Genomic DNA, 12,677 nt, shown 5'->3' with positions numbered 1-12,677 from the left:
AACACATGGGCCGATCGGTCACTGAGGCTGGCAGGTGCGATGCGGGCTCCAGGTGGAATCGCCTGCCCAGGTGCTGGTTGAAATGCTGGGCCCGTGTCCAGTTCCCTAAGCGACACCTAGGTGGACCCTCCCACAGTGTTCTGGATTTCATCTGGAACGGGCACCTTCCCTTTGGCCTCAGACCTCAGCACTGCTCTGGAAAACTATAAAGGTATATGAGACCCTTACCTGAAGGTCTGGCCAAGCCAGATGGCTTGGCGACCATTTTTTGTGGCTCATGGTCTCTTTTGTAAACAAATAAGAATAGATGGGTGCACGAACAGACAAAAACAACACACAAACTCACACCAGAACTGGTTCTCAAACTGGCTGCACACTGGAATCACCCGAGAGATTTCCACTGAATTGATCTACAGTGTGAAGTGGGCATCAATTTGTTACATTTCTGAGAATATTTCCTTTACCCCAATGATCCCTTGGACGCTCCCAGGCAATCTCCTCTACTCACCCCCTCTCCCAGTTCGCCTGTTTTAGAACTTCACATGCATGGACTCACACAGTTATTTGCTCTTAGGGCCTTGGTTCTTTCACTAAGCAGAAGGTTTTTGAGACTCATTCCTATTGCTGTATCTGTTGTACATTTCTTATTATTGCTGAATAATATTCTATTGTATGAATATATCACATTGCCTTTGTGATAAATTGTTAGTTTGCTTCCAGTTAGGGATTATTACGATGAATACTCTAAGTCTTTGTGTGGGCATGTTTTCACTTCTCTTGGACAAAAATACCAGGGGTAGAATTGCTGGGTTATACTTCGCAAGTATATGTCGAATTTCATAAGAAACTGGCAAACTTTTCCAAACTGGTTGTACCATTTTACATTCTCACCAGCAGTGTATCAGAATTCTAGTTCTTCCACATCCTTGCTAGCAGCTGGTATTGTTATTTTTTTCCTCATTTTAGTCATTATAGTGGGTATGTAATGATACCTCGTTGGAATTTTATTATTTTTTTGAGATGGGGGGTCTCACTATGCTGTCCAGGCTGGTCTTCAACTCCTGGGCTAAAGTGATCCTCCAGCCTCAGGCTCCCAAGTAGCTGGGACTACTTGGCATGCACCACCATGCCCCAGCTGATTCTGTATTTTTATTTTTGTAGAGATGAGGTCTCACTGTGTTGCCCTGTGCTGCCTTATGTTTTGCTATGGCTGGTCTTGAACTCCCGGGCTCAAGTGACCCTCCACCTCAGCACCCTGAAGTGCTGGGATTACAGGCATGAGTGACTGTGCCAGCTGCTCCTTACTGTTAAGTTGTAGGACTTCTTTACATACTTGGAATATGGTTCTTTGTTAGATATATGTATTGCAATATTGTCTCCTTATCTGTGGCTTGTCTTTTCAGTTTCTTAATAATGTCTTTTGAGGAACAAAGATTTTAATTTGATGAAACCAAATTTATCAATTTTTCTTTTCTAGTTAGCGCTTTTTATGACTTGTCCAAAAAAATCTTTGCCTATCATAAAATCTTGCAGATTTTCTTCTATGTTTTCTTCTAGATGTTTTATAATTTTAGCTTTTATGTTTAGGTCTATGATCCATTTTGAGTTTAATTTTACACATGGTGTGAGGCAAAGGTAGAAGTGGTGGCCTATTTTTTTTCCATATGGATACCAGTTGTACCAACAATTGTTGAAAAGATTATCCTTCAAGGGCATTGGGCCTTTTAAAAGTTCTTTACATGGTTCTAAAGAGCTGTGTTGGCTGGATGCAGTGGCTCACGCCTGTAATACCAGCACTTTGGGAGGCCGAGGCAGGTGGATCACTTGAGGTCAGGAGTTCAAGACCAGCCTGACCAACATGGCGAAACCCCATCTCTATTAAAAATACAAAAATTAGCTGGGTGTGGTGGTGCATGCCTGTAATCCCAGCTACTCAGGAGACTGAGGCAGGAGAATCGCTTGAACCCAGGAGGCAGAGGTTGCAGTGAGCCAAGATCGCGCCATTGCACTCCAGCCTGGGTGACAAGAGTGAAACTCTGTCTCAAAAAAAAAAAAAAAAAAGAGTTGTGTTAATGCCGTTAGTTCTGAACTGTCACACCCTGAGGGGGTCCTCCCACAGCCCAGCCCCTTCTGCTGACACTACCCTTCCTCAAGTCCATCTTACCAAAATAGGTAACTTTGTAACTGGCAGGCCCTTTGAGATCGTCTTGGCCACTACTACATTTTAGTTCTTGTTTTAATTAAAAGTATACATAGATATAGCTTAATAATTCAGTGCACTATAAAATTTCCTACATAAAACATCTCCCTCATATCCCTCTTTCCAAAAGCAGCTACTTTCCAAACTTGTATCTGCTCTAGTGCAGGCATCATTGAGAACCACTTCTCCACTTTCTTCTGCTCCATGCTCTAAACCTCTCCCTACAAACACACGCCATACACATTCTCCATACAGCACACATGGCAGCACACTCATGAGTTCTCCATACACCCATCCCTTCCTACACTTGCCACACACCTGTTTTCTCCACACTGCATACACACCCACGCCGCTAACAATACTGCATTTTCCAAGGGCCTTAGCAACAACAAAAGCAATTCTCTTAAAAACATCTGGAGAATATTCAACCTTGTTACTATGCAAAGGAGTGCAAATTCAAAACAATGAAGTAAGAGTTTAAACCTATGATATATGTATCAAAAGTCAAAAGAAACGAACATAGCCCCATACTGATGAAGGTCTGAGGAAAACAGTACCCTTATGTCTTGTGGCAATACAAGCTGATATAATCTTTTGGAAATATTCACCAATCTAGCAATATATACTAAAAGCTCCCAAAGTATTTATAACTTTGACTTCAAAATCCTATACTTGGAAATGAATTTTCAGGAAATTATCACAAAGAAAGTAACATACACAAAGAGTCTTCCCTGAGTGCTATTTAAAATAATAAATGAAAATAAACCAAAAGGTTGGCAATAGGAAGCATTATGGTACTTCCATTATGTGTTTTATTTTTCCCTTTTTAAAAAATTTAACTTTTAAATTTTAGATTCAGGGGGTACCTGTGCATGTTTGTTACATGGATGTATTGCATGATGCTGAGGTTTGGGGTATACTGTGCATAGTACCTAATAGGTAGTTTTTCAACCTTTGCCCCCATCTCCCTACCCTCTCTAGTAGCCCCTAGTGCCTATTGCTGCCATCTTTTATGTCCATAAGTACCCATTGTTTAGCTCCCACTTATAAGTGAGAACATGTGGTATTTGATTGTTTGTCCTTGTATTAATTTGCTTAGAGTAATGGCCTCCAACTGCATCCATGTTGCAGCAAAGGACATTATTTTTTCTTTTTAATGACTGTATAGTATTCCATGGTGTATATGTACCACATCTGCTTTATTCAATCCACTGCTGATGGGCACTAATGTTGATGCCATGTCTTTGATATTAGGAATAGTACTGTGATGAACATACGAGTGCATGTGTCTTTTTGGTAGAGTGATATCTTTCCTTTTGGATATATACCTAGTAATAGGACTGCTGGGTTGAATGGTAGTTCTAAGTTCTTTGAAAAATCTCCAAACTGCTTTCCACAGTGGCTGAACTAATTTACATTCCCACTGACAGCATATAAGTGTTCTCTTTTCTCCACATCCTCACCAGCATCTGTTGTTTTTTGACTCTTTAATAACAGCCATTCTGACTGGTGTGAGATGGTATCTCGCTGTGGTTTTGATTTGCATTTCTCTGATGATCACGGATATGGAGCATTTTTTCATATGTTTGTTAGCCTCTTTTATGTCTTCTTTTGAGAAGTGTCTGTTTATTGTTTTGCTCACTTTCTAATGGGGTTGTTTTTTGCTTGTTGAATTTTTTAAGTTCTTTATAGATTCTGGATATTAGACCTTTACTGGATGCATAGTTTACAAATATTTTCTCCCACTCCATAGGTTTTCTGTTTACTCTGTTGATAGCTTCTTTTGCTGTGCAGAAGCTCTTTAGTTTAATTAGGTCCCATTTGTCAATTTTAGTTTTTGTTGCAATTGCTTTTGAGGACTTACTCATAAATTCTTTCTCAAGGCCAATGTACAGAATGGTGTTTTCTAGGTTCTCTTCTAGGCCTCTTATAGTTTGAGGTCTTACATTTAAATCTTTAATCCATTTTGAGTTAACTTTTGTATATGGTAAAAGGTAGGGGTCCAGTTTTATTCTTTTGCATGTGGCTCGCCAGCTATCCCAACACCATTTATTGAACAGGAAGTCCTTTCCCCACTGCATATTTTTGTCGACTTAGTTGAAGATCAAATAGCTGTAGGTGTGCGGCTTTATTTCTAAATTCTCTATTCTGTTCCATTGATCTACGTGCCTGCTTTTGTACTAGTATCATGCTGTTTTGGATACTGCAGCCTTATAGTATAGTTTGAAGTTGGATAATATGATGCCTCTGGCTTTGTTCTTTTTGCTTAGATTTGCTTTGGCCGTTTGGACTCTTTTCTGGCTCGAAATGAATTTAGAATAGTTTTTTCTAATTCTGTAAAAAATGATGCTGGTAGTTTGATATGAATAGCACTGAATCTGCAGATTGCTTTATGCAGTTTGGCCATTTAAACAATATTGATTCTTCCAATCCATGAGCACGGAACGTTTTTCCATTTGTTTGTGTCACCTGTGATTTCTTTCAGCAGTGTTTAATAGTTCTCCTTGTATATATCTTTCACCTCCTTGGCTAGATGTATTCCTAGGTATTTTTTTTTGTGTGTGGCTACTATAAATGGGATTGCGTTCTTGATTTGGTTCTCAGTTTGAACATTATTGGTGTATAGAAATGCTATTGATTTTTTTACATTTATTTTGTATCCTGAAACTTTGCTGAAATCATTTATCAGTTTTAGAAGTCTTTTGGCAGAATCTTTAGGGTTGTCTAGGTATAGAATCATATCATCAGCGAAGAGAGATACTTTGACTTCTTCTTTTCCTATTTGGGTGTCTTCTATTTCTTTCTCTTGCCTTGATTGCTCTGGCTAGGACTTCCTCCATTATGTGTTAAAATGTATTGACACATCCTTTTGATGTATTAAAAATGACAAATATGGGCCAGGCACAGCAGCTCACGCCTGTAATCCCAGCACTTTGGGAGGCCCAGGCAGGAGGATCACCTGCGGTCAGGAGTTTGAAACCAGCCTGGCCAACATGGTGAAACCCCGTCTCTACTAAAAATACAAAAATTAGCTAGGCATGATGGCACATGCCTGTAATTCCAGCTATTCAGGAGGCTGAGGCAGGAGAATTGTTTGAACTCGGGAGGCGGAGGTTGCAGTGAGCCAAGATCACATCACTGCACTACAGCCTGGGGACAGAGCAAGACTCTGTCTAGAAGAAAAAAAAAAAAAGACAAATATGAAGATTACATAGCATCCCTTAGATATCTATGATATAGTATGAAAAGAAAACAGACATAAAATTTGATCACTGATTAAAACCATCTAATCATGGTATGTGTAGATAATCGGGGATACTGAATACTGACATGAAATAGTAAAAATGGCTTATGTTTTAGAAACAGTTTTCTGTAGGCTGGGCATGGTGGCTCATGTCTGTATTCCCAGCACTTTGGGAGGCCAAGGTGGGCAGATCACCTGAGGTTAGGAGTTTGAGACCAGCCTGGCCAACAAGGTGAAACCCCGTCTCCACTAAAATTACAAAAATGAGCTGGGCATGGTGGCGGGCACCTGCAATCCCAGCTACTTGGGAGGCTGAGGCAGGAGAATTGCTTGAACCCGGAAGGTAGAGGTTGCAGTGAGCCAAGATCTGCCACTGTACTCCAGCCTGGGCGACAGAGCGAGACTTCGTCTAAAAAAAAAGAAGAAAAGAAAAGAAAAAAACAAAAAAAAGAAAGAGTTGTCTGCATTGCTGCTTCCAATTCCTCCCCTGTTTTCTTTTAGACTCACTCTAGTCAGGCTTTTGCTCCCAGTGCTCGTCCAAAGCTGCCCTCCAAAGTCAGGGTTACCCACGTTGCTAAATCTATTGGTTTATCCTTGGTCCTCTTTGTATTTGCCCTGTCAGAAGCCTTCGACACTGTCGGCAATTCTCTGCTTGATATGTTTCCTTCACGTGGCTTCCAACACACTCGGTTTCCCTCCCTCCTTTCTGATCACTCTTTCTCAGAATCATTGCTGCTTTTCCTCTTCTTGCCACCCTCTGTTGTCTGGAGACCCATAACTTATTCCTTGGTCCTCTTCTCTGTTTCATTCCCAACCAACTTAGTGTCTTTACATACTAGCTATATGCCAGCAACTCTCAAATACTTATCTTCAGCCCAGACCTCTCTCCTAAACTCCAGGTTTATATATCAAACTGTCAAGCCACATGTCCTCTCAGATAGGTAATAGACATGTAAGTCTTGACGTGTCCAAATGAACTCCTGCTCTTCCTTCCTAAGTCTACTCCCCCTGCAGTTTTCTCCACTTGGTTGATAGCAACTCCATCCTTCTAGTTGCTTAGCTCCAGAAGTTATTCTTTCCTTTTTCTTTCATACTTTACATGCAATCTATCGGGAAATCCTGCTGTCTCTACCTAGAGAATACCTCCAGCATCTGGCCAATCTTCATCCTGACCATTGCTACAGCCCAGGTCTAGGGCGCCTGGACTGTGGCATTTGTCGCTCACAAGTCTCCTTGCCTCCACCCTTGCCCTAATAAGGTGTATTCTCAGCATGGCAGTCAGACTGGTCCTTTTAAGACATAAGTCAGATCATGTTACTCATCTGTTTAAAACTCTCCAATGGCTCACTCCCATCTCACACAGCGGAAGAGCTAGGCCTCTGGGGCAGACCACTGCCTGACCTCTACTCTGCTGCACTCTGTCCTGATGTCCTTCTCCCCTCTCCTCACTCATTATGTTATATGCACACTTGCCTCTTTGCTATCCCTTGACCGCTAAATGTGATCACACCTTGGAGTTCTTATTCTATCTATGCTTTCTATTTGAAATGCTCTCTCACCTCCTTCAAGTCTTAGCTCAAATCTCATTGTCTCAACAAGATCTTCTTCCCGGAAGGCCACATCATATTTAATGGTACTCTTGGTCACCATTACCATGACCCTTTCTTCGCCACCCCCAAATACACCTCAGCTCCCGACTTTGCTCCTTTTTTCTGTGTACTGAACATTCTCTAACATACTACATAATCTACTTATTTATTTTTTGTCTCTCCTGCCAAAATGAAATTTCTATAAGAGCAAGGATCTTTGCCATTTTGTACTCCCATGTATCGCAAGCTCCCAGAAGAGTTGGCCAATAAACATTTGCTAAATGAATGAATGCTCCATGGTGAATGTATGAGCGAATTGTTGTTTGATTATATTGTGCTATACCTCTCTCTTTTTTTTTTTTTTGGTACAGAATCTCGCTCTGTTGCCCAGGCTGGAGTGCAGTGGCGGGATCTCGGCTCACTGCAAGCTCCGCTTCCAGGGTTCACGCCATTCTCCTGCCTCAGCCTCCTGAGCAGCTGGGACTACAGGTGCCCGCCACCACGCCCAGCTAATTTTTTGTATTTTTAATAGAGATGGGGTTTCACTGTGTTAGCCAGAATGGTCTCGACCTCCTGACCTCGTGATCCGCCCACCTCGGCCTCCCAAAGTGCTGGGATTACAGGCGTGAGCCACTGCGCCCAGCACCCCCCCACCTTTTTTTTTCTTTTTTTTTTTTAAGAGACAAGGCCTTGCTATGTTGCCCAGACTAGCCTTGAACTCCTGGGTTCAAATGATCTTCCTGCCTCAGCCTCCCAAGTACCTGGGACTATAGACACATGCAAACATGCCCGATATTGTGTCTATAACTCTTAAGAGAATTTCAGTCCATGAACAATGCACACACAGAACTGGTCCAAGTGCATGGCTCTGAATGCCTGGGCCTTGGTGCTCATATTCCTACTATATTGCTATCAATGGCTCCATCTACTGAGGTGGTCCCCCACATCCAACCAGACCACCTCAAACCAAGAGGAGACCAGTAGCCTGACAGCTTGTGAAACTACCAGATAGAATTCTTCCTGCTATGGCCCCATTTAATCACCCCCATACACCCCATTTCTGCCTTCATTCCCTCAAGAATGAACTCTGCCACGGCCTGCTGCTGCTTTCTTCCATTTTTCCAACAGCTCCCAGAAGCACCTCGAAATCCCACTCCCGCCATGAGATTTTAATGAGGGGGATGCACTCAGCAATTAGAAACAGGAAAAGACTGATTAGGTCTCCTGCACATCAGTGTTTAACCCAGCATCCCATGCAGCCCTCCAAGCATTAACCTCATTCCCCATACACACTCAATTAGGCATATTTACTTCTCATTACCCAGTACGCAATCATGAGTGCTAATAAAAACCTTTGCTACCCCCAACAATGCAATTAATGCCATTAGCTGTCTCTCAGAAGCTCTTCTACACTTTGGTGCCAACAACAGTCCACTCATTCACCCATTTATTCATGCATTCATGCACGTATGCCCTTTTCTATTTAGCACAGGTTAAGTTCACACCTACTATGTGCCTTACCAGGCAAAGGCCTGGGACTAGAGAGATGAATTAGACACAGTCTCTGCTCTAGGAGACCTGCAACAACAGGCAAATGATTATAATACAGGGTGATGAAGGGCACAAGACAGGTGTGGCCAGGGTGCTACTGAAACCCAGAAGAGGAAGTAGGTGGAGAAGTACAACTTCATTCTCCAGGGCCAGTTCAAATCCCAGCCCTGCCACATTTTAGCTGTGAGTCTTAAGTAGTCAATTGACTCTAAATCCCATTTATGACATGGGGATGATCATCTGAACATCCCACCAGGAATTGGGAGGATTAAAAGAGATAATGCCTATCAAGTCCTCAGCACAGGACACGGCACAGACTGTGTGCTCAGTAAACAGAGGCTATTAGGATTTGATGCCCTAGTCTCAGCCTTCAGACTTTGCCAGGCACATCCCATTTCATTCCATTTTCTTCTTGCCTGAGAGGATTAAGGGGATGCTACAGTTTAGAAGGCTGAGAGTGAGGCTGAAAAATCCCTTTCCTCTGTACACACGGACAAGTGGGACAGCAAATTTCAGAGAACAGTCTTGGCCAAGAGGGTGCTCAGTGGATGAGGCCCAAACACACATCAACTCTCCCCCGCTGGAGGATTGCTCCCTGGGTTCCTCCACCTGTCAGACAACCTGCTTCTTTCCTCAAGTCATTCCTCCATCATAGTCCCAGAGACAGAGGTACTAGGAATCTTTGTAATGGATCGGGATACTTGGATCACAGATATGAAGTGAGGGTGGGCTGACTGGTATGATGGGCCAGAAACACACACACACACACACACACACACACACACACTCTCTCTCTCTCTCTCTCTCTCGCCAATTCACTATGGACATATATGCATACGTGCTGTGGGGGTCCTGCTAGGGCTCTGGCTGCTCTAAGATAGTCTGGCAATGACAATGACACATCTTTCTTTTAGGGGGAAAAAAGGTATGCCCATAAATTTACATATGTAAATATATATGTGCATATATACACATACACACATACAAACACATGATTAGAAAATTTCTGGAATGATACACAAGAAACTGTTCACAGTGGCTGCCCCCATAAAATTGGGGAGATGGATTGTGAGAGGAGTTTTAGATTCTATTAAAAACCCTTCTAAACTGTTATTTTTACACAAGCATACATTATCTATCTATATCTACATCGACATTTCTGTCTAAATCTATATAAAACAAAATACAATCTGGCTCCAAGAGTCTGCAAGTGGTTCTTCCAGACTTGGAGGGAGGATGGGCTTGGAGGTAGAGGGATGAAGAGGGCACAGGGAAGGGAGGACCGTCGGGAACTTACTGGTGTTGTGGTCTATGAAGTAATCTCCAACCTGTGGGTCATATGCCTCTTCCCATCCTAGCGGCAACTCATCACTAATGCAGTCAGCAAAGGTGAGCGGTTTGGTGTACCTGGCAAGGGAGAGGAGAAACAGACTCCATCAGCCTACAGTCCCCAAATGCCTGCAACCTGCTGCTTCCCTGTGCCTCCTGCTTTTCTGGGCTGGCTCAACAGATCCAAAAGTTTTGCACCACAGCAGCACCAGCTCTGTTGTCCCCTTTGTTCCCGGGAAGGTGAACACATAGCTGCAGCAGCAGGATAAGATCACCCTGTGTGGGAGGCAGGGAATCTGTGTTCTGGTCCCAACTTTGCCACTCCTTCAGAAGTGACTGGAGCAAGTACCTTCCTTCTTTGGGCCTCTGTTTCTGCAACTCTGATTGAGGGTTTGCAGGCAAAGGGTCTAAGGTCAAGTCTTGCTTCTTGAGTTGGACTCTAGCCCTCCTTGGCTTCTTCACCTGCAACTCACTCAGCCACCCCACCTCCAATCCTTATCCTGGCTCTGTCTCACGCCTGTCATGCTCACTTGCCCTTTGGAAGGCTGGCTTGCCGCAACATCAAGAATAGCAGATGTTCCAACCCTGTGAGTTTGGCCAATGAGCAGTATTGATTTTCCTCTTGAGCTGATTCCCAAATGCTTGCACCCACAGCGGCGCTTCCTTAGACAATCCAGGCCAAACTGATCTTTTAGCAATAACCGCTCTCTATGTCCCCATCTTGTGGGGATCAAAGTGGTAGTAATCACTAAGTCTCAATGGCTAAATCAAATAAACAAATCACTCAACTAAACTAACAAAGGCTTGTCAGTGCTAGAAAACTATCACAAACAATTTGTCAAGTATTTAAACCAGAGTATGGGAAGCTGGGAATCTGGGTATATGAGATTCAGCCTGGGTGGCCCCTCCAGACAGTCACTTTGGTTTCTTCCCATCACTGCCTCTGCCTAAAATACATATTCTACAATCTCCTTCTCCTGTCTGCTTCCTACCCAATCCCAATTCTGGAAGCCCAGAAGGCTCTGCTTCAGATTCTTTCTATAGATTGGCAAAGTGAAGTACAATGGGACAGGAAGGGAGATGACTGGGCTGGGGTCTAGGATTTCTCATCAAGGGCTTCCTTCCAAGGAAGAGACTTGCTAGATATGTCCCCTCCCAACAGCTCCCCTGCTGCTGCATATGGATCATCACCTTTTAAATTCCTTCTTGGGGATTAAATGATTTTAATCAATGGTGCAACCAAGCTACAGAATCCTGTGTCCAGCACAATTGGCGCTCAATAAGTATTTGTGCAACGGGGCTCAGCACAGTGATTCATGCCTATAATCCCAGCACTTTGGGAGGCTGAGGTGGGTGGATCACTTGAGGTCAGGAGTTTGAGACCAGCCTGCTCAATGTGGTGAAACTCTGTCTCTACTAAAAATGCAAAAATTAGCTGGGCATGGTGGCTGGTGCCTGTAATCCCAGCTACTCAGGAGGCTGAGGCAGGAGAATTGCTTGAACCTGGGAAGTGGAGGGTGCATTGAGCCGAGATCACACTACTGCACTCCAGCCTGGGTGACAATGTGAAACTCTGTCTCAAAAAAAAAAAAAAAAAAAAAAAAAATTGCACAACGAGTGAATAATGTAATGAATACATAGGAAAAACCAAAAAAAGAGGCTTACACTCTCCTGCCCTCTAAAACTCACTCCAAATCCAACTTACAGAAAAATACATGAAGAAAGGGATGCTGAAAGAGCCCCAGCTGGATAGGACCTGGTGTGTTCACGTACCACTATATACCCAGGGTCTGGCAGGCTATGAAAAACACCTTTTGGTTGAATGAATACCCAAAAGCTTCTGATAGTAATTTACTGCTGCACTGTGGAAGGCTGCTGGTTCCATGAGGATGAGGCCAGAGGTATGTGATGTGCAATACACTATGTGCAAAATTAGCCGGGTATGGTGGTACGCACCTGTAGTCCCAGCTACTTGGGAGGCTGAGGTGGAAGAACTGCTTGAGCCCAGGAGTTGGAGGCTGCAGTTAGCTGTGATGGCACCACTGCATTACAAGCTGGGCAACAGAGCCAGACCCTGACTCTAAAACACCACCACCACCAACAACAACAACAACAAAACAAATAAGGGTTCAGTAAGCATCACTTACTGGCTGTGTGAGTTAGGCAACTTACTTTACTTCTCTGAGCTTCAGTATTCTTATCTGTATAATGAGGACAGTACTAACTCTCCATTTGTTGGGTGGGTTAAATAAGGCCATGTTTGTGAGTACTTTTAGCACAGGTGCCAGTGTGAATGGGCACTCAAAAATCATTAGTTATCCTTACCTCCATTTACCAGAAGGAGAAACTGAGGCTAAGAAAGACTAAATAACATTCTCAATGTCAAAGACAAAGCTGGGATTTCAAGCAAGATGGCTGGCCTCTAGGGCCCCTGCGGGGAGCTACCAGATTATCTTGAAAGCTGACACCTTCATTGCATCTCCTAAGCCCCACAGGAAAACACAAACTACCATTTTGGAGTAGAAGGAGGGAAAATGGGGTAGACACAGGTGATGGGGACTTCCCTCAGCTCAGGATGCACTTGGTTCAGAAGCATCTGCTCCAAACGACCTGGATGAAGTTTCCCCAAAGCCGTCTCCAGGCCACCGCCACCGCCCTCCATGCCCTGCCAGATGTCAAAAACAAAAGGCCACTTCTCTCAGTGTCTTGCTCAAAGTTCTTTAAGTGGTTTGTTTCCTCTTCCTTACGGAGAATGAAGACCAGC

The 12,677-nt window shown here is 43.5% G+C and overlaps 1 protein-coding gene across 9 annotated transcripts in view; it reads right to left on the bottom strand.

Moving 5' to 3' along the window:
• The window catches only part of WWC1 (WW and C2 domain containing 1), a 180,094-nt gene that overhangs the window by 90,095 nt on the left and 77,322 nt on the right, over nt 1–12,677 (bottom strand). For 8 of the 9 annotated variants that reach the window (XM_008963296.5, XM_008963297.5, XM_003810912.6 and 5 more), the window contains exon 2: nt 9,882–9,991. The exons of the other annotated variant lie outside the window; for it this stretch is intronic. In XM_008963296.5, coding sequence (XP_008961544.3) covers nt 9,882–9,991 — 110 coding nt within the window. The remainder of the gene's footprint in view (nt 1–9,881; nt 9,992–12,677) is intronic. 9 annotated transcript variants of the gene reach the window in all.

The sequence above is a fragment of the Pan paniscus genome, chromosome 4 (genome assembly GCF_029289425.2).
Source record: "Pan paniscus chromosome 4, NHGRI_mPanPan1-v2.0_pri, whole genome shotgun sequence".
NCBI classification, from domain to species: domain Eukaryota; kingdom Metazoa; phylum Chordata; class Mammalia; order Primates; family Hominidae; genus Pan; species Pan paniscus.
This window is presented reverse-complemented; position numbering and strand designations above follow the sequence as displayed.